The following is a 26,760-nucleotide window of genomic DNA, read 5'->3' on the forward strand; positions in this document are numbered from 1 at the left end:
GGGTAGGCAACCTTTTTGAGCCGGGGGCCGGGTTGCTGTCCCTTAGACAACTGGGGGGCCGAAGCGGGGGGAAGCTTCCACCCTCCGGGGGCGGGGCCGCATGCCAGGGTGGAGCTTCCACCCTCTGGGGCGGAGCCGCATGCTGGGGGCGGAGCTTCCACCCTCCAGGGCCAGCGCTGGAGGCCTCCGCCTCTTTGCCGGCCCCTGGGCTCCCTCAGGGGCCCTTCCTGCACCAGATCTCCCTCCCGAGAGAGGTTTGGCAAAGGAAAGGCCCCCAGTGAGCCCAGGACGGCGCCCTGCCAGGCCCTGAGCTCCCTCGGGGGCCCTTCCTGCACCAGACCTCCCTTCCGAGAGAGAGGTCTGGCGAAGGAAAGGCCCCCAGTGAGCCCAGGACGGCGCCCTGCCAGGCCCTGAGCTCCCTCGGGGGCCCTTCCTGCACCAGATCTCCCTCCCGAGAGAGGTTTGGCAAAGGAAAGGCCCCCAGTGAGCCCAGGACGGCGCCCTGCCAGGCCCTGAGCTCCCTCGGGGGCCCTTCCTGCACCAGACCTCCCTTCCGAGAGAGAGGTCTGGCGAAGGAAAGGCCCCCAGGGAGCCCAGGACGGTGCCCTGCCAGGCCCTGGGCTCCCTCGGGGGCCCTTCCTGCACCAGACCTCCCTCCCGAGAGAGAGGTCTGGCGAAGGAAAGGCCCCCAGGGAGCCCAGGACAGCGCCCTGCCAGGCCCTGGGCTCCCTCAGGGGCCCTTCCTGCGCCAGACCTCACTCCAGAGAGAGAAGTATGGTGAAGGAAATGCCAGGGAGCCCAGGAGGCTGGCTGTCCAATGGGGGCAGGCTGGAGCTCCAACAGCCCGCCCCCTGCCAGCAGCCATTGGCCAGCCAGCCCCAGGAGGAGAAACTCCTTCTATTTAGCCCTGTGCGCGGCCCTGCAGGTGTGCGCAGGGCTACAGGAAGCCGCCGGTAGGCAGCGGCAGCAGCGAGGAGGGCAGGCCGCCCTCCTCGCCGCTGCCGCCACGGTACCGCCTGCAGCAATTGGAGGTAGGACCGGGCTGGGGGCGGTCCTGCTGGCTTGGCAGGCCGGATGAGGCCTGCGGGCCAGGGGTTGCCAACCCCTGGACTATATAGTCCACTTTCAAGTTATTCAAAGCAGGTAAACACATGCACAATGTCATAAAATTTAGATTCTAGTTCATAAAATATAGATGCGGATCAGGACAAGTGTGGCTACAGCTCTTGCTACACCATATTTTGAAACTTCATAAGTAATTTGTACTTGAGCATGTGAGACTCCCCAGAGTAATGTAAACACTTTATCACGGCTAGACAGTGCTCCAAGCAAAGGTCACACATGGCTACTCAGCTACTAGCCTGTTATGTTCACTCATTTAACCATGGAAATTGCTACCAAAGCTAGCAGTCTTGCATGACTACTTCAGCATCAGCGAGCAAAAAAATAAAGAGGAATTACATGTGCAAATCTTGCCATTTTCCTAGGTGTTATTTGTTTATATATTAAGACACAATACCCCCTGTGATTTGCATAATACATTCAATGTCATTTGTTTAAGGGAGAGGAAGTGCTACCATAAGGGCCCTGTAGCTGCCCTGAGCAATTAAAGTGTTTAATTTCTCTGGTGGATTTCTTCAGGAATTCTTACAATTTATGCAAATGAGTCAATAAATATACCAACTAGTTTCCAAAGAAATTACAATCAAACAAGGATCTCCTAATCAGCAATTCAACACACTCCTAATAGAACACTTTGTCAATAACATATTTTGCTGAAGAAACTGGATGTCAGATTAAATAAAATAAAGACATCTCATAGTTCTGAGGGCATATATTTAACATGCAAACTTGAAAAGCAAAATGGAGGGCAACCAAAATGGTGAAATGTCTGGAAACCATGCCCTATCAGGAGTGGCTTAGGGAACTGGTATGCTTAGCCTGAACAAAAGCCCTGTTTAAATATTTGAAGGGATGTCACATTGAAGCTGGAGCAAACCAAAGACTAGGACACAGAGCAATGAATACAAACTACAGGAAAACCACCTACACATTAGGAGGAACTTCCTGACAGTAAGAGCTTTCCAACAGTGGAACATGCTGGATCAAATAGTGATGAAGTTTTCTCCTTTGAAAGTTTTTAAACAGAGGCCGGATAGCCATATGTCAGGAGTGCTTTGATTGTGTCTTTCCAGATGGCATGGCTTGGGCTGGATGGCTCTTGTGGTTTCTTCCAGCTCTATGGAGTTTATCACATGCAGGCCCATAGCTATGTCTGTAGGGCCCCTGGAGCAGAAAGAACATTCAGGGGCACTATATATATTTCTTGTATTCTCTTTGGGGGCCATTTTGGCTGGGGGCCCTAGTTGCCCCAGCCTAGCTATGGGTCTGATCACATGGGGGGGAAATTGAAAGTTAAAATGGTAAGAACCCATTATTAACTCACAATTGCACAAATGGTTTTCACATGCAAAGCACTGTTATCCTGTGCAGAATCTGAGATCAATCTGCACTTGTGCGCAAATACGCAAATGGTTTTCACATGACAGGACCAAATGTGCCTCCATCCCGATAATGATAAAGCATGTCCAAACTATCTTCAGGACCACCTTCTCCCCTATAATCCTCCCCGCTTACTCCGGTCCTCTGGGAGAGGCCTACTTCAGCCACAAACATCTAGGCTTTCGGCTACCTCCCAGAGGGCATTTTCCATCGTCACCCCCAGACTGTGGAACGGCCTGCCGGATGAGATCCATCTGCTCACATCCTTAGATAGCTTTAAAAAGGCTGTTAAGATGAATCTCTTCTGGCAGGCATTTCCAGAATAGAGAACCCAGCCTCAGGAAATTCCTATAAATAGATACCGCCGCTTCCATTGATTATTGTTATGTTGTTTGACCCTTGGGTCAGTTTTAACTTGTATGGTTTTAATTCTCTATTAGATTTAATACCTTTTTAAGGGGGGGAGGGTACTAGGGATTTGATATGTTTTGTATTTTTAACTTGTTAGCCACCCCGATTGTTCTCAGAGGGGGGGGAATACAAATAAATTTTATTATTATTATTATTATTATTATTATTATTATTATTATTATTATTATTATGTGCATCCCGAAAAGGCGATCAAATGTGTATGTGTCCTTGCCTTCTCTCAGCAGTTGTTCCTTTAAGAACCCTGGCTATGGGGGCTGAAGCTGGAGACAGACAGACATACACAGGAAAGAGTGAAGGGGAGCTCAGTATTTTCTCTGTCTCGCTTACTCTGTCCCTGTCTCTCCCTCAACAGCTGTTTCTTTAAGAGCGCTGGCTAGGAGGGAAGGATGAAGTGATCCCCAAACTGTGCCCTTTAAGGGATTTTGAACTTCAGCTCCCAGAAGCCTCAGTCATGTTGGCCAATAGCCTGGGTTTCTTGGAGCTGAAATCCAAAATCCCTTAAAGCTGATAGTTTGGGGATCGCTGCAGCTGAAGCAAGACACACACACAGGAGTGCACAGGGACTCAGACAATCATTTTGAAGCAAGCAAACATTCATTCTCTCTCTCTCTCTCTCTGTTTCTGTCCTTGCATCAGCTCTTTGTATTAAGAGCTGTGGCTATGAAGAAGAGCGGGTACTTATTTTACTTATTCCATGCCACCGGAAGTAAACTCGCTCCAAAGAACCACAGGAAATCTGGCAACAAACACAAAAACTGCAAGTAGCTTTCACACTACAGCAACTGTGCAAAAAAAGTGACTTCATGAATGAAATGGAAATGATACTTTTCTGATATTTTACCAAAAATGCTTATTTCCTGGTTCATGTCACTTTCTTGATGGATTCTAAGCAGTTTGTGCACATCGTGTGAAACCCATTCACACAATTGTGCCTAATACGCTGGATAATCATGGGTTCTGACTCTTTTAAACTTCCAATTTTCCCCATGTGATGACCTCCTATGATTTTAGTAGCATGGATAGGTACATGGTTGGCATAATACCATATTTCTGACCCAGATTAGTATGACACACACCCCTCCAGCCTGTTTCAATTCTGTCAAAAGAAGGAACTATTTTGCTGACTCTGCCACCACTTCACCACTGTATGATGATTCCATAATGTTGAGGGTGTAATCCAGAAGGGGTAAAGTCCCACCTGTGGGCCACACAGGCCCCAAATGCCATTTCCATGGCACACACCCACATCCTAATTTCTTTTTTTATTATTATTCAAAATGCCCCTGCAGCCAGTGGGGGATATCAGGGCAATTCTGCCATGCTTTTCCCACTAGGCTTTTTTAGGCTGAGAATCCAGCCTTTTCACAAACTAGTGTAAGTATAATCCTAAACTTTTTTGAGAGTAAGTTTCACTGAACATAGTGAGAGTTACAACTAAGGAAGCATACACAAAATTGCACTGTTATAGTCTTGCTCCTTTGTACAACATCAGGCATGATTTAGACAATGAATCTTAAAAATGCCCTTCAGTTTCCAGTGCATATGGAGAAATATACCTACCTACCTACCTTCCTTCCTTCTTTGTCTCCTTCTTTCCTTCCCTTTTTAAAGTAGCAGTAGTGGTTCTAGTGGCATCAGGGGATCACATTTCATATGTATATTTCAGATTACATTGCTCTCAACAATAAGGACAGAGAATTCTGGAGGGAGGACATCTCCTTTCTTTATAACTCCACAGTTGCAAGTGTGTAATTATTCTCCAGAAAATAAAATCATTGCACAAAGTTTTGCAAGTGCATAATAAAGAAAAAGAAACAGCTGAGAAAGAATGCATGCAAAAAACTGTACATTCAAATGCAGCTTTTCCGTTCTTCCAGCAAAGACAGAAGACAGAGCTAGCTTACCAAGATCTAAATGAATTCCTGGAACAAATGAATTGAGAAAGAACATGAGGATAACAAATCCTAAAACAGTCAGGCATTTGATAAGAAGCATCTTGTCTGTTATTCGGTGCTGTTGAGAGAAAAGAATAGATAAACTGTGTTAAGTGAGAAATACTCTACAGATTTATATAGTCGGTCCTCTGTGTCCATGGATTTTAACCACAGATTCAAGTATCCACAGTTTGAAAAATATTTTTAAAATATATAAATTTCAAAAACAAACCTTGATTTTGCCATTTTATATAAGGGACACCATTTTACTCCCATTGTATTTAAATGGGACTTGAGCATCCACAGATTTTGTTATCCAGGGGGGTCCTGGAATCAAACCCCAGTGGATACCTAGGGCCCACTGTACTTTCAAACCAGCATGCTAATCTAAGAGCTGAACAATATTTTAATGCTATATGGAGGGCTCATTAAAATGGTAGAGGGAACACCTGAGGTGTACATACAATACAGTACAGTTGCCCCTCCATTTTTGTGGGGGATCCGTTCCACCACCACCGCCCCATGAAAATGGAGGCTCACACTTATTCAAGCCCCATAGGCTTGAATGGAGCATGCCCCTGTGAGTGCGGCAAGGGTGCATGTACCACTCCAAGCAGCAGAGGTTGCCCCTCTGCATATATTCAAGGGTGCAGATCCCAGATCCACGCATTAGGAGGGGCGACTGTATTTTAAATTTAGTTACACAAATAAAAGTAAACTGTATATGTATTAATTAAAGGGCTTGAAAACAAACACATTCATTCAATTTTTTCTAATTATATCTGGAGGAGTAATGCTCAAATACAATTTCTACTATAAATTAACATTTATGTACATGAGACAACATTTTCATAGTCTGAGATCACATAGTCCATAGTCTCTAATCTTTAACAGAGCCCTTATTTTATTGACCCACCTAAATATCCTGAAGGCACCAGATCCCATGTGATCTCCTAAGCTAAGCAAGTTCAGGTCTGGTTAATACTTGGAAGTGAAACCAGGTGGTGTAGGCTATATTTCAGTGAAAACCCAGGCAACTTGAAGCCACATACACTACTTACTTTACTGGTCCACTCTCATAACCCCATATACATCCTTCTATGTAGGAGGATATGTGAAATTCACAAATAGGTCACATCACATATGACCATCCTACTACAGATGGCATGTGCAGTGGACTGTGTAAGAAGCAACATCCAGTAATAATTTTCCATTGCTTATATTCACTGCAAATTACACATCTCAGATATTCAACTTTCACATACTTTCATACTCTTATATGTCTCAATATCACTACTGTTCCATTACTACCTTCACATAATAGATCCCTTCCATGGCAGTTCTACTTCTCAGTTCTACTGGGTATATCTGCTTCTCTCCCGCCTTTCCCCCTCACACCAATTGCAGCAGCCATCATCTTCCTGAAGCTGGCTGCAGTGTGCACATTCATAAGCAGCCCCACACTACAGGAGGGGGGTGGAGTAGTGATTGCAATGGCCAACACCTTCACACAAGAGCCAGCTTTGGGAGGCAATCAGCAGCTACAATCACTTGTTCCTACCCTTCCTCCTGGAAGGTGACATTTGGCACTGCAGAAAACAGGATTGTGCAATCATGGATCAACAAAGTGCTATTGTGGATGAAGGTGTGATAAGAAATTATACCAAGCTGGTAGGCATTCATTCTTAAACTAATGATTTTGACAGGACATCAGGCTGTTGTGATAAAGTCCCAGGATTCCAGTGATGCAATTACACATTCTTGGGTCATGTGTACCTATTTGGGTCATGTGTGCCTTCAATGTACTACTTTATTTACTGGTGCAGAAGAAGCAGCCAATGTGCCAATGTGGATTGCCCATTGAACATTGGCAGACATGGATGATAGTACAATATCAGTATTTGGCAGAAATGTGATGAGTTAGCATAGATTTATGCTATAAAAGCACAATAGAGGTGTTTCGCATTTATTAATCTGTAAAGAACAAAGTTCTTGAAGATATAATTCCCCCCTCCCCCATTTCATGTTTCTTTCAAACACTGAGAGAGACAATGAAGATTTTAGTTGGTGTTATAAAACTCGGTGTAATTGATATTCCACAGAAGTAATTAATCATAAAATACAGTGGGGAGAATACCTCAGAAAAAAATGAAAACAATTCATTTACCTTTTTCTGGAGCTCCTGAATATTTGTTTCCCAATTTTTATCTTCTTGTGAGATTTGTCTGAATGAAAAATCCACATATAGAGTTTCACACCAAAAGAAAAAAGAGAAGGTTTTTCAAAACTGTCACAGAATAATAATACAACCACCTATTTTGCTATGAATTACAAAAGCAGCAACTCTATACTTGTTTGTGCTTAATGAAAGCTTATCAAAATTAAACCTAGTTACTTCATTATAAGCCGATATGGTTTTAATAAGGCTCAGCCTTAGATCATTTTATCCTGTCTGTAAAAAAGGGAGTTTCACTTACCAGAATATCCCAAGTTAATGGGAAGTTTTCAGTGCATATTGATCATTATTATTTTACTATGTTTTATGTCTCATGAGTACAGTGGGCCCTTTCTGTTCAGGATCCCCCCGTAAGGGGAAATCTGCCTGTGCTCTAGCCCCATAGGAGATAATGGGGCGCATGCATGTGGCAGTACAGCTCGCACGTGCCACAGGCATGCACGCCATTGTTTTTCTCCCTGCACAGCTTCCGCGTAAACTGGAAGCCGCGTAAAATGCATCTGTGCATGGCGCAGGCACACTATATTATGCTACTGTCTACACAACTATGTATCTTATAGGAGTTTATCACATTGCCTAACTCCCTCAATAGACAACAGATGTAACTTTAAGAAGGTGGATCTTATCACACTTCCCCATCACCAGACAGTATGCCGCTCGTATGCAACCAGGCTTCGCATCTTTTCAAGAACGGGATTTTCCCATTCTTGAAAAGCTGAGGCAGAAGCCTGGGTTGCATCTGGGGTGTGTACTGTCCAGTGACGGTGAAATGCTTTAAGATCCACCTTCTTAAACTTAAATCCCTCATCTATCAAGGGAGTTAAGGCAATGTGATAAACTCCAGCATGGACTGCAAGAGCAAAGGCAATGCAATAATCTCCATAGCCATCAAGGTGTATAACTCTTATCCCTTTCTAAAAACACTTCAAAGCCTCAGGTTTTACTTTTGTGTGGTAGGTACACCATAACCTATGAGCTTTGTGTTGCCACCCACAGGTTTGTATCTGATATGTCCAGTTGGGCCCTCATGTAACACCTCAAAGAAATATGCACAATTCAGGGGACATTTTACTACACAAAACTAAATGCAATGTATCTCATAGTTGCAAAATGGTTCCTAGCATACTCAGGAGCATGGTGTATGGAGCAGAGAGCATATACTGTATATACTCGAGTATAAGTCGATCTCATGTATAAGTCGAGGGCAGGTTTTGGGGCTAAAATTATAGATTTTGATATGACCCGTGGATAAGTTGAGGGTAAACTTAGCAGCATGTAACAAAGGATGTAAAGGATGGAGCAAAGGAAAATGATGCTAAAGATCTTTAAAAATTTTGATAAGCATAACTGTTTGTGCTCATCTTAAAGGCTGGATGGATGGAATAGTAGAGGGGGTTGATGCTTCTTTTAGGTGCTTTGAGAACAGATTAAGCTCTTACCTTTCACCAGGGCATGGTTCCCTTTTTGATAAGAGTTAAAGTACAGTATTTACATTGACCCCTGGATAGGTCAACCCAGGCTTTTTGAGTCAGTTTTTTTATTAAAATTTCTAGACGTATACATGAGTATATACAGTATTTGCTTCCCTAGACAGGGTTTTGGGAAAATAAAACATGAGACAGGATGAAAAGCACTCCATTTCATGGGATATTTTTTTCTCTTTTCAGAAAAACAAAATTCTCTTCAGTAAAACAAAAACAAAAAAGACATAAATCCAAAGATTCTACAGGATGTTAATAATGTAGTAAGAAAGGAATCCCCTAATTGAACTCACTGCATGACGCTGGCATGAACCTAGTTTTACCACTGAGTTATATGGGTATGCAACTTCAGCATACCCATATAACTGAATATAAATGTTTCCCCGATTCCTACATTAAATTTGAAAGTATTCATCTTTTTTAAAGGATGTATGGTAGAACCAATATTCTATGAGTGGACTTCCACTTCTTGCCTTCCCCTCTGCAACTTTCTCTCATCTTTTCCAGACACAGAGGGCGCATGTGGGGTGGAAGCGGGGGGGGGGGGATACTTTCTTCTAATGGAGTCCAACTACTAGATAAAACTTGATTCCCAATGTTTTGATAAACACAATCACCTGAGAGTTGGCTAGATTACTGTTTTTTTGAAAAAAACAAAGTTGTCATAAGTTGTCATAAGCCCTACCTATGGAAGGTTTTGAGTTTTTTCTTCAGCAAGAGCTCCAAAGTAAGAACTTTTTGCATTAAGAGGCACTTTACAGCTGTCTCTTCTCTGCTGGCAGGATTAATTCGCTGTGCTGTCAGTCTCCAAACATGGATTTCATGTTTCAGTTCTAAGAAGAAATAAAATTATTTAGCGAAGAAGCCTGGCACATGAGACCACTTTCCCTAATCACAAAAACAAATCATACATACAACATCTTCAGTCCAAATTTGAACTACTTGAACTAAAGTGTGTAGTGGCTCATATTATTCACTAAGGGATTTATACATCTTGTACTAACCTTGCAGTAACGCTTTTAGGATTTTTATGGGGAATTTCCTTGTAATACTAAAGAATAGTTTAATGGTAATTGTGACCACAGCCTGTGTATGTGTGTGTACAAACTATACATCCATAGTTGCTGATCATTTTGGATGGGTGAGCAGAAATTGAGACAAGATCACAGCAGGCACAATTCTTATCTAGCACCAGCTTCATGCCAACTCTAGTATGATCACTAGAGGCAAATCCATCATTTCACTTGTAGTGGTGCTGTACAAACTGCCAACATTTGTGTAAAGAGCCTTGAACCTTCATTAAGAGCAGAAGAAAGAGGTTTTGTACGATCAAGACTGAGACAATGTGGAAGAACGAACACACCTCAGTTCATCCACAATTGGTTAGTTTGCTTGTTAGAGATTCATTAAAATTGGAAATCAAAAGGATAAGCACAGGTTCTGCTTTCTCAGGTACTTTTGTCAGTCTTTTTTCTATTTTTCATACTGTTACCAGACACTTGTCCAGGGTCTGTGTCACAGATCATGCATGCAGAAAGTCCCTTGTACCATGCAAAAAACTTCTAAAGTGGGAAGAGGTGGAGTGTGACTGTGGTCTTGCACTACAGATTAGAGCATTTAAGCACTAATGTGCCATGACAAGCATTCTGCTCATACAGATAGTTAATTCTTAATCTCAGATGGGTTAAATATTCATGGAACCATTATTCCTCGCTACGTCAATTTGTGTAATTACTTTACCTAGAGAGTACTGAGAGTCTGAAATCTTATTCAACATTTAAATCCTTCTTTTTCTCTCTTGGCACCTGATCATTCTGATGTATAAAAGATTAATGGACAATTTAGTCTAATGTGGATTTCTTCTTAGTTAAACATCAAATGTAATCCCATTGTCAATATAATATGGAGGTATTTAACTGTTTGACTTGAATTTTGATTTTGTAAAAATTACTTCAGTTACACCGCTTAGACTCTGAAACCTATCCATCATGGAGAAAGGATGTCTGTTTTTGTTTTGATTTGTTTGGCGCTAATTACTTTTACTAGTATTAGAAGCTCAGGTTGAATATAGTCTAAAATATAAAGAGATGGTGATATACAGTGTCAGCATTTTTCAAGCTGTTTCCTTTCAACTAATCCTAACTGCATCAGCTTGACTGGCATGAAACATAGGGTGCATCTGCACTGTAAAAATAATGCAGTTTGGCACCACTTTAAGTGCTCTAGCTCCACCCTGACAGTTTTACAAGGTCTTTAGCTTTATCTGCTGGTGCCCAAGATTCTGTAGGATGGTGCCATGGCAGTTAAAGTAGCTCATACTGTTCTTGGTATCAAACAAATTGGAAAATGTCTGGTCTGATCTGATCCCAGATAAAATCTATACATACGCACAGAAATTAAAAGTAATTGATAAAAAGTTGTTTGCTTTCAAAAGAAATTTGTTACCTTTGACATTACAGAACTTTTAACTGCATAGAGTTAAGTCTTTGCTCAAATTAGCAGCCCACATCAACATAAATTGTTTCTGTAAGATGATATCAACTGTAATAACTGACTAGCAAACACTCATGTACATGGATGTTGTAAATGTTGGGAAATATAATTATCATTATGGTTTGTAGTTTAGAATTTCAAGAAATTTTAATAGCCCCATCTTAGAACTCCATCACTGTTGTTCAAATCAGTAAACTGGAAATTATTTTTGACAATAATAATTACTATTATGGTTATTTATTATTTATACAATACTTTGCTTATTTAGCCTCACAACAGCTCTGTGAAGCACAAAAAGTAATTTGTTCAAAGTTATTGAGTGAACTTTGTGGCTTATTGTGAATATGAGTCTTGGTTTCTTATGGCTAAACCTAACATTATCCCACATTCATATGTTCTGGAGTGAAGAAATAGTGGTCCTTGACCAAAAAAAAAAAAAAAGTAAATAAATCATATGTCAAACCCCCCACATAGTCATCCACCTACACATGTGGAATGCTTCCAAGCCTTGCATTTTTCTGTTCTTATAAAAATCCAAAACTGTTTCAGTAATACAATAACCTTTCTCTATTTGGATTCAGGGGCCTGCTTCCCTGTTGTGCATCTGATCCCTACTACCAGGGACCTCTGATCCCAGCTGGAAAGTATGCCATAACTACAGACAAAAGCAGCCTATTTCAACATCTATTTCCCTCCCAATCACTTATTTGCACAATAGCAATTTAATGTCCTTTTATATCATCAGCAGAGCAAGTTCAAAATCACAAATTACTGTTCTTCACTCAACTAAAACCCTGACAATGTAATTTGTAGCTAAGAAAATTGCATCAACCTTGAAGCCTATCAAAATAATTCCCATTTATTCCCTACCAAGACATTGTAACTCAGAGTGTCAGGCTTCTAGGTCACAACATTTCCAAAATCAAGTTAGCAACATTTTTCATTAAAGTATAAGCTTACGCTTTGACAACTATCTAGAGAAAAAAGAAATCTCTCTGCAATTCATTATACTCTTTCTCAAGAGTGGGTGTATATTTTTTACTCCAATAAAAAAAAGGAGTGCAATTAAATGACCACTGGGGTCAAGAAAGGAATGATTGATGCAACCAGCCATTTAAACATGATATACTTGATAGCCTATTAAGAAGTGAGACTGCTTTAAAAAGGAACATTCAAAAATGATTCCAATAATAACCCAAGGAATGAATATTTCACAGACATTTGCAAGTACTGTAATGAAGTTTCTTCAGGACATAAACTATATTTCTGTAATCAATAACAGTTTGCACAAACAACCTCTTGTATAATTTTTAGTATGTGTTGACTAAATTGGAAATCACAGGAATGTACTTTTCAAATAAAATAGTTGTACACTCATCCCTCCATATTTGCTGCTTTGATATTTGCTGATTTGATTATTCACGGATTTGATTACTATGTTCTCTCTTGGAATATCTAGGTCCTCCAGTGCAACTCTATGGTCAACTTTAACTAAAAGTTGCACTGAAAAACCTAGAGATTCCTAGAGAGAATACTCTACTAGGCATTTGTAGCTCCTCCAATGCAGTTCTATGGTCAGTGTCTGTCTGACATTGACCACAGAGTTTCATTGGAGGACCTATAAATTCCTAGAGAGGTGTCCTCTCAGGTTAAAAACATGGTGTTTTTGTTATTTGCATTTTTTCCATATTCACAGGGGTCTTGTGCTCCTAACTCTAGTGAATATGGAGGGACAGGTGTACATTCTTTGAGCTGGGTGTCCTATTGTTCTACACACTCATTTTTCACACATGTAGCAAAATGCTTAAGAAAGCTCCTATGCATTTTCCTGTTATTACTAATTTATGTGGAACTTTGGTGAGATTTGGATGTTCCTGCAGAGTTCACACCAGAAATGCAAATATGAATATATTAGGCTGGCTGAGAATTTTGCTTCTGTTTGCTTTCAGTGAGAATTTGCTCCCATCTGGAAAACTGGAATATGAAGAACACAAGTGGTACAGATAAATTTGTTCATTCCTAGTTGTGTGCCTTCAAAACATTTTCAACTTATGGTTACCTAAACATGAACCCCACGAAACCAACTACAGGGATTTCTGGATGAAACAAATTATCTAGATAATTTCAATCTGTTTTCAGGCATGGTTATGGGAGAGAGACAGCTTTTGTCACCTTGGTGGATGGCCTACACAGGAAAGTAGACAGGAGGAGTACATCCCTGTTGGCTCTGCTGAGCCTCTCAGCAGTTTTCAGTATCATCAATCATGGTATCCTTCTGGGTTGCTTCTCTAGGATTGGGAGCAGGGATATTGTTTTGCAATGGCTTCAACCTTTCTTGGAAAGGCAAATTCAAAAGGCAGTGCTAAAGGATGACTGTTTGCCACCCTGGCCATTATCCTGCAATGACCCCAGGGCTTGGTTCTGTCCTCCATGCTGTTTGATATTTACATGAAACCACTAGAGAGATCATTTTGAGTTTTGGGGTGTGCTGCCATCAATATGTGGATGACATCCAACTCTACTCCTCCTTTTGACTCCAATCCAAGGAAACTATCATAGTCATAAACCAGAGTATGTCATCAGTATGGACTGGATGAGGGCAAACAAATTGAAATTTAATCCAGACAATACAGGGCTGCTCTTGATCAGTCCAAAGGCAGATCGGGGAATAGGGATTCAGCCTGTGTTGGATGTATTTACATTTCCCCTGAAGACACAGGCTCACAGTTTAGGTGTCGTCCTGGACTCAGGTTTGAACTTGGAGGCACAAATTTCTGTAATGGCCAGAAGTGCTTTTGCACATTTAAAACCTGTGCACCAACTGCACTCAGTTCTTGAGATGGAAGGTCTAGCCATTTCTAGACCCTCGAGGGACACCTCAAGACCAGCAAAGCCTAAGGAGAAGAGCAGGGGCTGCGGGGCGACACCTCCTCCTCCCCACGAGTCTTTGTCAGACCTGAGATGTCCTTTCAAGGACACCTCATCACTAGCAAAGCCGCACAGAGGGAAGCAGGAGCTGTGGGGCGACGGCCTCCTTCTCCCCACAAGGCTTTGCCAGACTTGAGGTGTCCTTTGAGGGACACCTCAGGACAGGCAAAGCCCCCACAGAAGGAAGCAGAGGCCGCAGAGTGATGCCTCCTACTCCTCCTCGCAAGGCCTTGCTAGTCCTGAGGTGTCCTTCAAGGGACACCTCAAGATTGGCAAAGCCCCACAGAAGGGAAGCAGGGGCCATGGGCCAATGCCTTCTCCTCCCCATGAGGCTTTTCCAGACCTGAGATGTCCTTCAAGGGACACCTGAGGACAGGCAAAGCCCCAAGGACAGGAGAAGAGGTCATGGGACGACGCCTCCTCCTCCTCCCTGCAAGGCCTTGTTAATCCTGAGGTGTCCCTGGAAAGACACCTCAGCACTGGCAAAGCCCAAGGGGCAGTGGGTTGACATCACGGGCCCATTGCTCCTCTCCCCCACTAGCCCTTATGGCCCCCAGCTGTCTCTGAGAGACAGTTGGAGGACAAGGGAAGGGTAGGAAGGGCAGGCGCACTCCTGTCACCCCCCTAAATTTTCCCAGCTTCTAGCTGTCTCTCAGAGACAGCTGGAGGTCGGGAAATGGCGGGGGGAAAGTCCCACCCCAGAAGCCCCACCTCCAAAGGATGGAAGCCCCACCCCCCAGCATGCAGCCCCCTCCTGGAGGTCTGAAGCCCTGCCCCGGCACGCAGACCTGAAAAGGTTCGGCATCACTGTCCTATGCTATTAATGGCTCATCCCTGAGATGATCGCAAGTAAAATTACTTTCCACTCTTGTTATCTGAAGATCTTTAACCAAAGATGCAAGGAATTCCCTATGATTGTGGTGGCCTTTCAAATATAATATTTCCTTTTTAAATAAAAAATTGATTCATTTTTAATGATTTTGTATAATACTAATCTAAAGGAAGGAAAAGTAATATTTGTCACAATATAGCCTATACTATAGTAATACTAAGGAACTTGGTTTTAAATGAACATCCAACCAAAAAGCAAGGCATCCAAGTGAAATGAGCCAAGAAATCATGCATCCAAAACACAATTTTGGTGTACAGTCTGAGGTATGTTTACTCAGAAATAAACCCCACATTGTTCAATGAAGCTTAGGCCCAAAACAGATGGGCGAAATGATGCAGTTTTGCCCCACGTTCGGGGCATAGTGTTTAGATGATGCACACCCTGAATGTGGCGGGAAACCACTCCAGACCTGCATCATCGGAAAAGAACCAAGCCAAAAAGGAGCGGTAAAAATCTCTCCTTTTCAGCAGCCTGGATCAGGGCCAGATGCATGGAGTCGATGTGACCCCATTGTGCCACCGCATGGTCCTTTTGACCTTAATCCCAAATAGGAGTGAATAGGATTCCTGTGTTTATTACTAGCAATAATAAATAACAATGAAAATGCCCACTTTCTTTATTACACATTTTTTTTTAAAAAAGTAACAATTATAAATGCATCAATTAGCAATTCTTTCCATCTGAAGGGGAAAAAACTTTACATTTTAACATCTGTATAACAAAGAATGAAGCAGTATCTCATATACCTAGTGCTAATCACCATAGTGACCATACAGTAGACCCTTGTTATATGCTGGGGTTTGGTTCCAAGATCCCCCATGGAGAACAAAATCTGTGTATGCTCAAGTCCCATTAAATATAATAACATAGCAAAATAAGGTCCCTTATAGAAAATGGAAAAATCAAGGTTTGATAATTGAAATTTATACTTTTTTTTTAACATTTTCAAACCGTGGATGCTTGAATCCGTGTATAAAAAATCTGTGTATAAGGAGGGCCGAAGGTATTATTAAAGTGGGATGTCACTACCAATGGTAGTGAAACTCTGTTCTCTTACACAAAAAGGGATATGAAGAAGGCCTCTCTCCCCTGCTTCCCTAAATTGCTTTTAGCTGTCTCTCAGCTATTGTGAGCAATATTTTTTTCAAAACAGGAGGGATTAAATATAATAAGTAAAATATTCACTGTCATCCTTGTTGTATATTATCTCTTCAAAAGACAGTCCCAGAAGAAGAATAGAAGTGAAAGTTTTCATTTTGGCAGACAAACCTGCATGAAAAGTTGGGGCCTACTGTAAGTACTCAAAGACTAGGACCATCCTGGGTCTGTGCAACTGTACCAGGGCCACTTATTTTGTTAAGTTGCTGAAAGGGTTGCCATATAAAAGTTACCAAAAGCCACTCATGGTTTGCCTTTCAGTAGCTTATAATAAACAACTGTTGAGTTTGAAGTCACTTGGTTTCCCATAATCATAAGCCCTTATCAGTGCCAAGAAATACCCAGAGAGCCCAGAGAAACATGTTGTGCAAGTTATAATCCTCATCTGGCCCTCAGGTTTCAAGGTGGAATGTGGCATGATTATTACTGAACCTACTTCTCATCTTTTACCCAGTGGGTTTTTATATGTCCCCATCTGTCTTATTACTTTTATCTATGACAGAATTAGGATAAAGTTTGAAAAATCCCAAATGGTTTTGTGCTGTCCTTTTGCAAAAGACAGGTTGTCTTCCATAAAATGACTATGTACCCCTCATGGAATTTGAAAACATCACAGAGGAAAAAAAAGATGTGCAGACGAGACTAAATCATTATCTGTTCACAAAGGCAGCTGAAAACTGTAGGAAGTTAAAAGGCACTGGGAACTAGGCTAGCATCAGCTTCTCAGATTTCTAGACTAATGCAAAGCTGCATACGTCAGATGAACTAACAAGAACGTTCATTTGGGAAATCAGAACATTTATTTGAACCTCATTAATTTTTTTTTATTTTTTGTTAATTTTAACATAAACCATCTAATTTATAATCAAAGTGATACACATTCAGAAAATTAAAGACAGAAAGAAAAAAGTAAAAGAAAAAAGACAAATAACTATTACACAATAGCTCTAATCACACAATCCTGGTGTGTGTGTGTAATTCTACCATTTCAGATCCAACTAAATCCTACTGAAATTACTAAAAAACAAAACCACAGATTATTGCATTGTTAGATTTCTTACTGCTCAAAAAAAATCTATAAATGATTTCCTATCTTTCAGAAAGTCTTCAATAATCCCATTATAAAAAACAGAATACCTTTTCTGCACTGGCAGAAAGGGATTTACAGATTTATCGGGCAAGCAAAGAAATCCAAAGTAAAATTTCAAACACTGTATGATGCTAAGGAAAATGACAGCTTAGCCCTAACATAAAATTGTATTGAATAAGGTCTGTTCGTTTCATATAGTTGAAAAAATGGTTATTGCTTAGAGATGTAGTCCTCTTGGAACTCAAAGGCCATACTTTAAGATTTGGTTGGCATGATTGTCTTTGGTATGATAAACTCAAGGCATGTGCTGAATTTAAAAATCATTGTTTTAGAAAAGCTCTTTGACAAGTACAGAGACTCCTGAGATAACATGAGTCACCTAACCACAAGAAGCCCTTCTTAAAAAAAAAAAGAAAAGAAAAGAAAAAGAAAGAATGGCTTAAAAATCAGAGATTATTGCTCTGCGATAATCTTCTGTAATTTGAGCAAGACAGCTGGAAATTTAAATCAAGACTATTCTTATGGAAGGGAAAGATCTAATTGGTTTGCTTATATGCAACTTAAGGACAGAGTGAAGAAAAATATAATCACAGAGGTTAAAGAAAATGAGTTTTATTTATAGTTGCATAAAGATGATGACCATGTAATTTTAACAGTGTATAAATGGCTTCTGAAACTAGAGACAGAAGATTACATGATAAGGTGGGCTCAAAATTTTGGGCTTATTGTTCATATGGATGTATGAGGGAAATGTGGTCTAAAGGTATAAAATTATATTGTTATATGCATTGTTGTATTGTTGTGCTGTGCAATGACCTTTGGTCAAAAGCAATAAAATTTGATTGATTGATATAAAATTTACTTTGTGCACTGATTTAAAGGGAGACCTGTATAGGATAGTGTATAGATGGCATCTAACTCCAAATAAGCTCTCAAAAATGTCCCAAAATGTTTGAAACCAATGTTGGGGATATCAAGATAAAGAAGGCTCCTTTTCCCCCCTATCTGGTGAACCTCATTCATTTCAGCAGAATTCTCATATGCTATGCAATGCAAATAAAGTTCAAGAGTCATTTTAGCAGAATAAGGACTTTAAACTCCTTATTCTGCTAAACACCTTGTTTGTATTTATAGCCAGACAGAATATCTTAGATTTGGAAGGGACGCGGGAAGTTATCTAATCTAATGCTCTGCTAAATACAGATACTAGAGTACAGGATGCAACCACAACTTCCCTGGTAGACTGGCATCCAATTTCTGCTTCAATACCTCCAGAGAGAATGAGAGCTCACCATATTCCAGAGGCATCTGTTCCACTAATGAAGACATTGAGTCATTAGGATATTTCTCATAAAAGTTTAGTCAAAATCTGTTTTCTTCCTGTGCCACTGATTGATTCCAATCTCAGCATCCAGAACAACAGGGAACAAGCCCCTTTCACACTACATGCTTAAAACACTATTATTCCATTTTAAGTACTATGTCTGAAACCTATGGAATCCTGGAATTGGTAGTTTGCTGAGGCACAAGAACTCTGGCAGAGAAGTCAAAGTACTCCTCCCTAAACTTCAGATCCCAGTATTCTATAGGATGTTACCTTGGCAATAAAAATGAAACACAGCACTATAATCTTGAAGGGTGAAAAGGTACAAAGTCTGGTCCACCTTTTGCATTATAACCTTTCAGATATTTACAAACTGCTATAATACTCCCCTTTGTTGGGGTGTGTGTGTGTGTGTGTGTGTGTGTGTGTGTGTGTGTGTGTGTGTTACATGGCATAGAAAGAGTGTCCTTTGGGCATTGTTGCCTGTCCCTGGAATCTAATGTCAATTTTTCTTTACTCTGGAGACAAGAGGCCTATCTCATTTACAAGGCTGCTCTTAACATTAGTCCTTAACATTAGGTGGCCACCTCAGTTAGCAGGTTTGAAGTTGCCATTAAAAGGCAGTTATTGTTAGTTAATCTAACCTGTAGTCATTGCATTTTTATTGCCAGAGACTAGATATTGTGTTGCTGAGATTTTCTACTTCATGTGCCAAAATAACTTGGCTGCCTTTGGGTATCTCGACCTGTAATGATGCAATTTTCTGCTTTACCTCAAGCAGTAGACCATCTTGGACCAGTCCTGCTTATTTATGTCTATCAATTGCACAAGCTTCTCTTCATCCCAGAGTTTCAGTGTTTTTCATTATTGTTCTCATTGTCTCTTCAATTTGCTTCCCCTAGCCTGTTAGTTTCCAACACGCACAAGAGATACCAGCAAGGGCTTTGTTGCTGTAATACTTGAAAGTACATGCCTCACAGAGTAATTCCCAGCTCTCTTGTTCATCCTCTTTCTCTACCTCTTCCTCTTTAACAAGAAGTCCAACTATATTCTGTATAATCATTCTCCCTGCTTCATTCTGTGCTAGAGAAGGGGCTGATCCAGCAGCTCAGTATCCTGAATTTTACTTATTCCTTCAAATAATACATAGCTTAATTAAAACATTATTCTTGATATCTTTTTTTAGATTGCAGTGGGCAAAGCTATCATATAAAAGGACTGTCTAAAGATATGGAAAGACATTTCTCTAGGCCTGTAAATAGTCATTCATCAAGATCCATACTCCATCACTGTGTAAGCTTTGCTCTTCCTTCCTTTCCATCTAGATAGAAAGGCCTCTATATATCCCTGTCTGAATGAGAAGATCAGTGTAGAATGACCTACTGACTTTACAAGCTGAGATACAGGTTGTGTCTCCTTTAACTGAAATGCTTGGGAGGCAGGTGTTTTGATTTTTTTTCCTCTTGACTTTGGAATACTGCCATATATATATATATATATATATATATATATATATTAACATTATCTTGATGATGGGCTCAAGTCTAAACCTGAAATTCATTTATATTTCATACAAACCTTATACACATAGCCTGAAGGTAATTTTATACATAATATTTAAATTATTTTGTGCATAAAACGTTTGTGTACACTGAACCATCAGAAAGCAAATGTGTCATATCTCAGCCACCCATGTGGATAATTTTGAATTTTGAAGTATTTTGGAATTCCTGTATGGTAAAGGATCCGCCATGGAAATGTTTCCCACATGGTAGAATTCCCTCCGCAGAGACCTTACCAGTCATTACTATTATGCAAATAATGCAAGGATCTATATATTCTTCCAGTTTTCTTGCTTCTACTGCTAGGTGCCCTGTGTTTGTTTTTAATGTTAATGTATTGTTGTTGTTGTTTTTACATTTGTATTTATATGTGATTTAATCTGTCAACCACTGTGGACAATCTCAGGGACTGAAGGGTGGGGCATAAAATCAAATAAGAAATTAATGTGTTGTTGGTTTTTATCATATGTACATATTAAAATTCTTGGATTGGGAAAGAAGGAAACAGTATTAGATCCTCTTTGGTCCCCATGCTGAAAGAAAGGTGGAGTGTAAGTTGAATAAATACTTAAAACAAATAAAGATTATAGAAATGCCACCCACAGGCTAGGTACCTACAAAAACAATGGAATACTCTATAACAGTTAGTGGGGGGACTTTGAATGAACAACTAACTTCTTTAGAGCTGGGATCCATATGAACATCCCTACAGAGCATCAACAGCCCCATTACATTAGAAAGATTAGTCTTGTGATTCCTTTCTAATTTCAACAGATGAATAGCAACATACGATAAGGATATGACAAGCAAGAAAACCAAAGCAACAGAGAATAGTAAACTGGCACTTTTTTAAAAATATATACCCTCAGCGCTTGTTTGATTGGTAATGAGAGGGCAACATAGCAGGCACTGAGTTGATTGAAACAGCTGCTTCAAACAATCCTATTGAAGGTTACCACAAAACCACAGCAATTAGAGATTGAAAAGACCCATTAAGACATCTTGCACACATTCTGTTACTACACTTCTAAAGCCAAATGATTCCAACTCCCTTTTAATGGTATGTTCTTTGATCACCTCTCTCATCCCATTTCACAGAAAATGTTAATAGAACTTGTACTTTCGCATGTGCATTTATTGAGCAGATACTGATTGGTTTCATCATGATGTAGCTGCTGCTTGATTGTAGGAGAAAATGCCATTTAATAATTATGAGAACTGCTGAATCTGATGATGGTAGGCAAGAGAGCACGACAGATGACAAGGCTAATTTGAGCCTCAGTATGCTTGTTTTCAGAATATATTTAACCATTCTGGCTCATTAAATATAGCATTGATGTATAGATGACTACACTGTTTTGAATAATTTCTTTTCCCCCCCAGAAAATGTCTAATGCCATCCCAAGTTTGAGAAAACATTAAACTCCCACAAAGGTTTCAAAAGACAACCAGTGCAGTGTAGTGGTGAGACAGTTTTAGCCCCCAACTAGGCCAATCACACTTTCTCTCAGCCTAACCCACCTCACAGGGTTGTTGTGAGGAAACAGCAGGGAGAACAAGAACCATGTATGCTGCTTCAAGCACATTAGAGCAAAGTTATAATATAAATGAAACTAATAAATGGTATAATAACAACACTTGCATCCAAGGAAATTCCTTCAGATGTATTCTGGGTTGCCCTAGGTTGGAAACAACTTGAAGGCATATAACAACACATCAGCATAGTGTTTCCAGGTTTTTGACATGGCAGTAAGGAAGAAATTAATGCTGTGCAGGGCTGACTGATACAAAGTAGCCATTAACAAATTTGTCTTCTTCCTAAATACCATATTAATGTATTGATTGCAATTAATGTAACCATCTATTTCTCTGTAAAACTGAGATGTTGTCTACATTCATAAATTGCATGATGGCATACTGTATCTCAGTCAGGAAACATCACAATCATGAACAGCACACACACCAGGATTTGGGACATCTCATTTAATCTATATAAAAGGAAGAACATTCCAAACCTCAGACAAGGGATATCACTTATAATAAGAAACACCTTAGCAGCCCAATAAGGTTCATGCCCTCAGATAAGACATATCCCTTATAAAAAAGGATACTGGACAGCCTTACTTGCTACAAATTAACTGAAAAAGTGAAGATAGCAATGATGGCAGCAGGTTTTAAAAGCCACTGGTGACAGCATGGGAAAGAAAAACCACACTATGGCAGCAGTTTCATTCAAATCCATGTGAACAGTCCAGAAAGATCATCAAGTCAGGAGATGGCTGCAAGAGCATTAGAGAACACTGCAAATTTAAAGTGTTATACATGGGAGGTGGGAAGCAGAAATGGCACATACTCTAGAAACTCACCAGGAGATTGTAGTAATGGCATCAGTCCTTTCCTGGAGAGCAATGTGTACCATGGTCATTCATTACAATCATGATATTCTACAAACTGGGCAATGGAGACTGACTTGTTCATTCCTGAAATAAATATACAGTGGACCCTTGTTATACGCTGGGGTTTGGTTCCAAGATCCCCCGTGTATAACAAAATCCGTGTATGCTCAAGTCCCATTAAATATAATGACATAGCAAAATGGTGTCCCTAATAAAAAATGGAACATCAAGGTAAATTTATACTTTTTTTGGAACATTTTCAAACCGTGTATGCTTGAATCCGTGTATAAAAAATCCGTGTATAAGAAAGGCCAACTGTAATGAGATGCCAAAGCCATCTATACTTTAGTAGTGATTATCATGTTTCATAACCATATATTAGAATATCTGGATTCCAAAGCATCAGCCCAACACTGCTGAGTTATGGGTGGCTTCAGCAAGTCATTATACTCATTTGTCCAGGAAAGCTGCCAAGACTGCTGATAACGTCTCACAAAGCCTAGCAGAGGTTTATAACCAAAACAAAAAGTATTTGCAAATGCAAGCAGTAAGGTACAGTGTCACAGTACCAATTCAGTGTCCAATAGAGAAGGGTCAAGCAATCCAAGGGTCCAGGGTTCCAGAAAGGCAGGTTTTGCAAGGCAGTCCAGAGGTCAAAGGTTCCAGAGGGTCCAGGTCAGTCTGTAGTCCAAGAGGCAAGGTTTCAGGCCACAAAATCCAAGGGAGTCAGAGAAATGTGCTTTACCCAGAAAACTTGGATAATCTCTGACAAAGGTTTTCAGCATCCTGCACCTGTTTATATTACCCAGTTCCTAATCACAGGTGTGTCCCGATTGATAAGCATTTATCATAAAGCCCCCTGGACCAGCGAAGGCACACCCTTTCAGACCTTCACTGGCTAAAGGTAGATACCTTCTTATCCTTCTCGTTCATATCTTCTGTGCCTGGAATCTCTGCTGGTGGGAGGCTGGGATGCTGAGTTTCCTGACACAGAACAGGCTCTGCTTGAGCTGGCAGGGCAGAGCTAGGACCCGGCTCAGCTTCAGGTTCCACCATCACCTGGGACTCAAACTCAACCTCCTCATCTTCTGAGTCCTCATCCTGGCTGAGCATGGCATCGATCTTCTTAAAATAACTTCCTAAGCTCTATCCTAGTCCAAAGCCCAGATGTGGTTGTTACATTCTTGACATCTGATATCCTTGCACATAGTACAGTTGGCCCTCCAAAGGTGCAGATTCTTTATCCACAGATTCAACCATCCAGAGCTTGAAAATAGTTTTAAAAAATATAAATCCAAAAAAAGCAAAGCTTGATTTTTCCATTTTATATAAGGGACACCATTTTACTATACCATTTTGTTTAATGGGACTTAAGCATCCACAGATTTTGGTATCCACAGGGGGTCTGTGGACCAATTCCTAGTGGATACCAATGGCCCACTGTACACTCATGTTTTCAGCAACAAACCTCAAAACTGAAGATAAAAAATAACATATTCAGAAGTAAAGAAAAGGAGCATATCTACTAGCATAACATAGAGCCTGAGTAGGTGAAGGGGGAAAGTCAGTTTACCAATTCATGGGGAGAAGCCACTGGCCACGCCACTGGTTCCCATAATGGGCAGTCCAAATTACCCCCCTTCTTCTACAAGGATGGACCCGGCAAATGGGGCATTCACAAGTACAAGCTGAACTGTGCCATTATTTCTTTTTTATTTCACCACAAACACATGAATGCACACACATACTGTAGATGTACAGCTAGTGTCCACCAATCACCTCTTTCATCCCACCCAGCTGACAGCCATTCAATGCCCCATCTGACTGGCTGTGTAACCGGCCACTCAATCACACAAGCATTTGACTGCCCGTATGGTGCATGCGTGCATGTAGTGGCACACTGGCACAGCATAATCATGGAGGCCCCCCATACATGGCCCTTTTCTCCACTTTCCCCATGGCCCCCTGTTGGACTGGCCAATTTTTCAATGTTCCTATGAAATTGATTATATTGTTGGTGACCTGCCCTGTTTGTCATCATTTTGCCTAATGGGAAGTGCAATGGGTTGATGGTACAATGGTTGGATCGTGCAACTGGCTGCTCATGTGCTTGTGCTATCCATTCATGGGTGGGTGACAAACAAAGTTATGAGCAGCAGTAGCAGTGCTGGCTTGCTGGTCCCTTACCCCATCTCCACACGAGCGCACAGTCCACATGCAGGTGCTATAGTTCGCACTTTCCAACTTGGAACAGAGCAAACTGGGAGTTATTTTGCTCTGGCATTCAGTCCAGCTTGATTCTGTTTTCATCCAGTTTTGGCCACATACATCTAAACAGATATGTTTCAAAACAGGTCAGGGCTGCTTCTTTTCACTCATGCAGACATCCCCATACACTCAGGAGTTTATCTGGGCTTACTTCCCACCTAATTCATAGACCTTTTTAACTGATTGATCTATAACTAAGTGTGGCAGAAGGGTCTTTTAATGGGATGGGCTGTACTTTTCTCTTATATTTTAACTGTTTTAAAATATTTTAATGATTATATGTTTAATTTTTTCCACGTTTGTATCATATATTGTTTTAAATGCATTCAATTTAACCTACACTGTAACCTGCCTTGGATCTCACAGTGGGAGAAAGGTGGAATATTAGATAGACAGACAGACAGACAGACAGACAGACAGAGTCCATTTAAATGTCTTTTGTTACATATATGATGTCAAGTTTGAACTCACCAACAATTTCACTTGGTTCTTTGTTGTAAAGTTTTTTGTTCCAGTAAAGGAGTCTCAGGAAAGGAACGGAGACCAGAAGTACAAGACAGATTCCAACAAACATGTGTCCTGTAAATGCAGCAAAATCCACTCCCTAGAAATACAAATACAGTTGATGTAGAATCTGTTACTAATAGCTCAGAGTCAAAAGTAAAATGCCAGTACTACTGTCTTCTCAGGAATTAAATGCTACTTGGGATACAATATAGCCAAAATTTAGAGCCTGAAAGTGTCAGCATTTCTCAGTACTAGCTTTGCAGCCAAGGCTGCTGGAAGCTGCAGTCCAACAACATCTGAAAAGCTACATGAGTCACACTTCTGGTGTAGACCCCATTGGGGATGATGTCCTCCAAAAGCTGCACATAAGGTTTGGAGAGGGAGTATCAGTTGTAGCTTCTATTATCATCACAGCATTGTGACCTGACAACCCTAAGAAGGCAAATAGTACCAAGAAGCAGGCTGTGGGACTTGAATTCTAAAATTGGTTGAATAGTTTCCATTTTGGAAAAGGTTTATTTCTGGCAATATATATGCAATATGTTTAAAATAAATAAATAAAGACTTTATGGGAAAAGAACTGAATTTGGAAAGACATGAACAGGTACATGAATTTTAGAAAACATACAGAATGTATTGTATGAATTGTGCTGTTTTGTGGTCATGCAGTGAATAAATGTAACAAATTGGGGATTTGCTTATGTGCTCAGTCTATGATGAGTAAAATATTGGCATAGATTGGCATGATTTCAGATAATTCTTATTACATCAGAAAACAACACTTGCTTCCATGTGGAACAGAACTGAAATGTTCAAGAGAAAGGTTTGATTTGGAAAGTGATGAAAATCTGTTGAGATAAACTTATAATTATGGTAGCTTCTTCTATAAACAGCAGTCATTAATATATAAAGCCATATTTGGCAGACAAGTAACCAGAGGAAGTCAGACTGTTTGAGACAAGCACATTAAAATAAATAATGGAGGATGAGCTTTAAAGAGTTTCTGAAAGGTTTATGGAGTGATCCAGGAGAAATGATCAGAAACTTTAGGTGACACTTTACTTTATGGTCTAATATTTTATGACCCCTCAGGACTAGTAAAAGATAAAATGTGAAATTGTTGCAATCTCTGAAGCCTCAGAGTCACAGATGTTGAAAATTTATTGCTACACTCAGTGCTGCTCTTTATCATTCTCTAGTTCAGCCAATCCTGTATCTCTAAAATAATACATTTTATTTTATTTTAAGTTTAATTTTAGAAACCTCATGCCCAAGATTTCCCAGGAAATGTTTTTAAATTTTACAGAAATAAACAGAATGGGATTCCAGTTTGTAGTTATAAATACAGTATAACCACCTAGACTGAACAGTAGCATGATACAAATAGGACTTCACACTCGTCTGCATTGAATGCACATTGCATAGACCCCCTCATGTGCATCTGGTTCTGTAGAATAGTGTCAGAATGAGAGTGTTGTCTTTCATTTGTCAGCACACTGGGAAGATCAGTTCAGCACTGATGCACACAATGACATCTGTATTGGTTGGTTGGTTGGT

The 26,760-nt window shown here is 40.4% G+C and overlaps 1 protein-coding gene across 2 annotated transcripts in view; it reads right to left on the reverse strand.

Moving 5' to 3' along the window:
• Positions 1-26,760, reverse strand: part of LOC149319337 (P protein-like) — a 197,654-nt gene that overhangs the window by 85,967 nt on the left and 84,927 nt on the right. For both annotated transcript variants that reach the window (XM_089508038.1, XM_089508036.1), the window contains exons 14-17: positions 25,168-25,300; positions 9,271-9,418; positions 7,036-7,093; positions 4,839-4,947 (exon numbers count right to left, since the gene is read on the reverse strand). In XM_089508038.1, the coding sequence (XP_089364164.1) occupies positions 4,839-4,947; positions 7,036-7,093; positions 9,271-9,418; positions 25,168-25,300 (448 nt within the window). The remainder of the gene's footprint in view (positions 1-4,838; positions 4,948-7,035; positions 7,094-9,270; positions 9,419-25,167; positions 25,301-26,760) is intronic.

Source organism: Sceloporus occidentalis, unplaced genomic scaffold, assembly GCF_023333645.1.
Source record: "Sceloporus occidentalis isolate IW3139 unplaced genomic scaffold, rSceOcc1.0.p SCAF_2, whole genome shotgun sequence".
In the NCBI taxonomy this organism is placed as follows: Eukaryota; Metazoa; Chordata; class Lepidosauria; order Squamata; family Phrynosomatidae; genus Sceloporus; species Sceloporus occidentalis.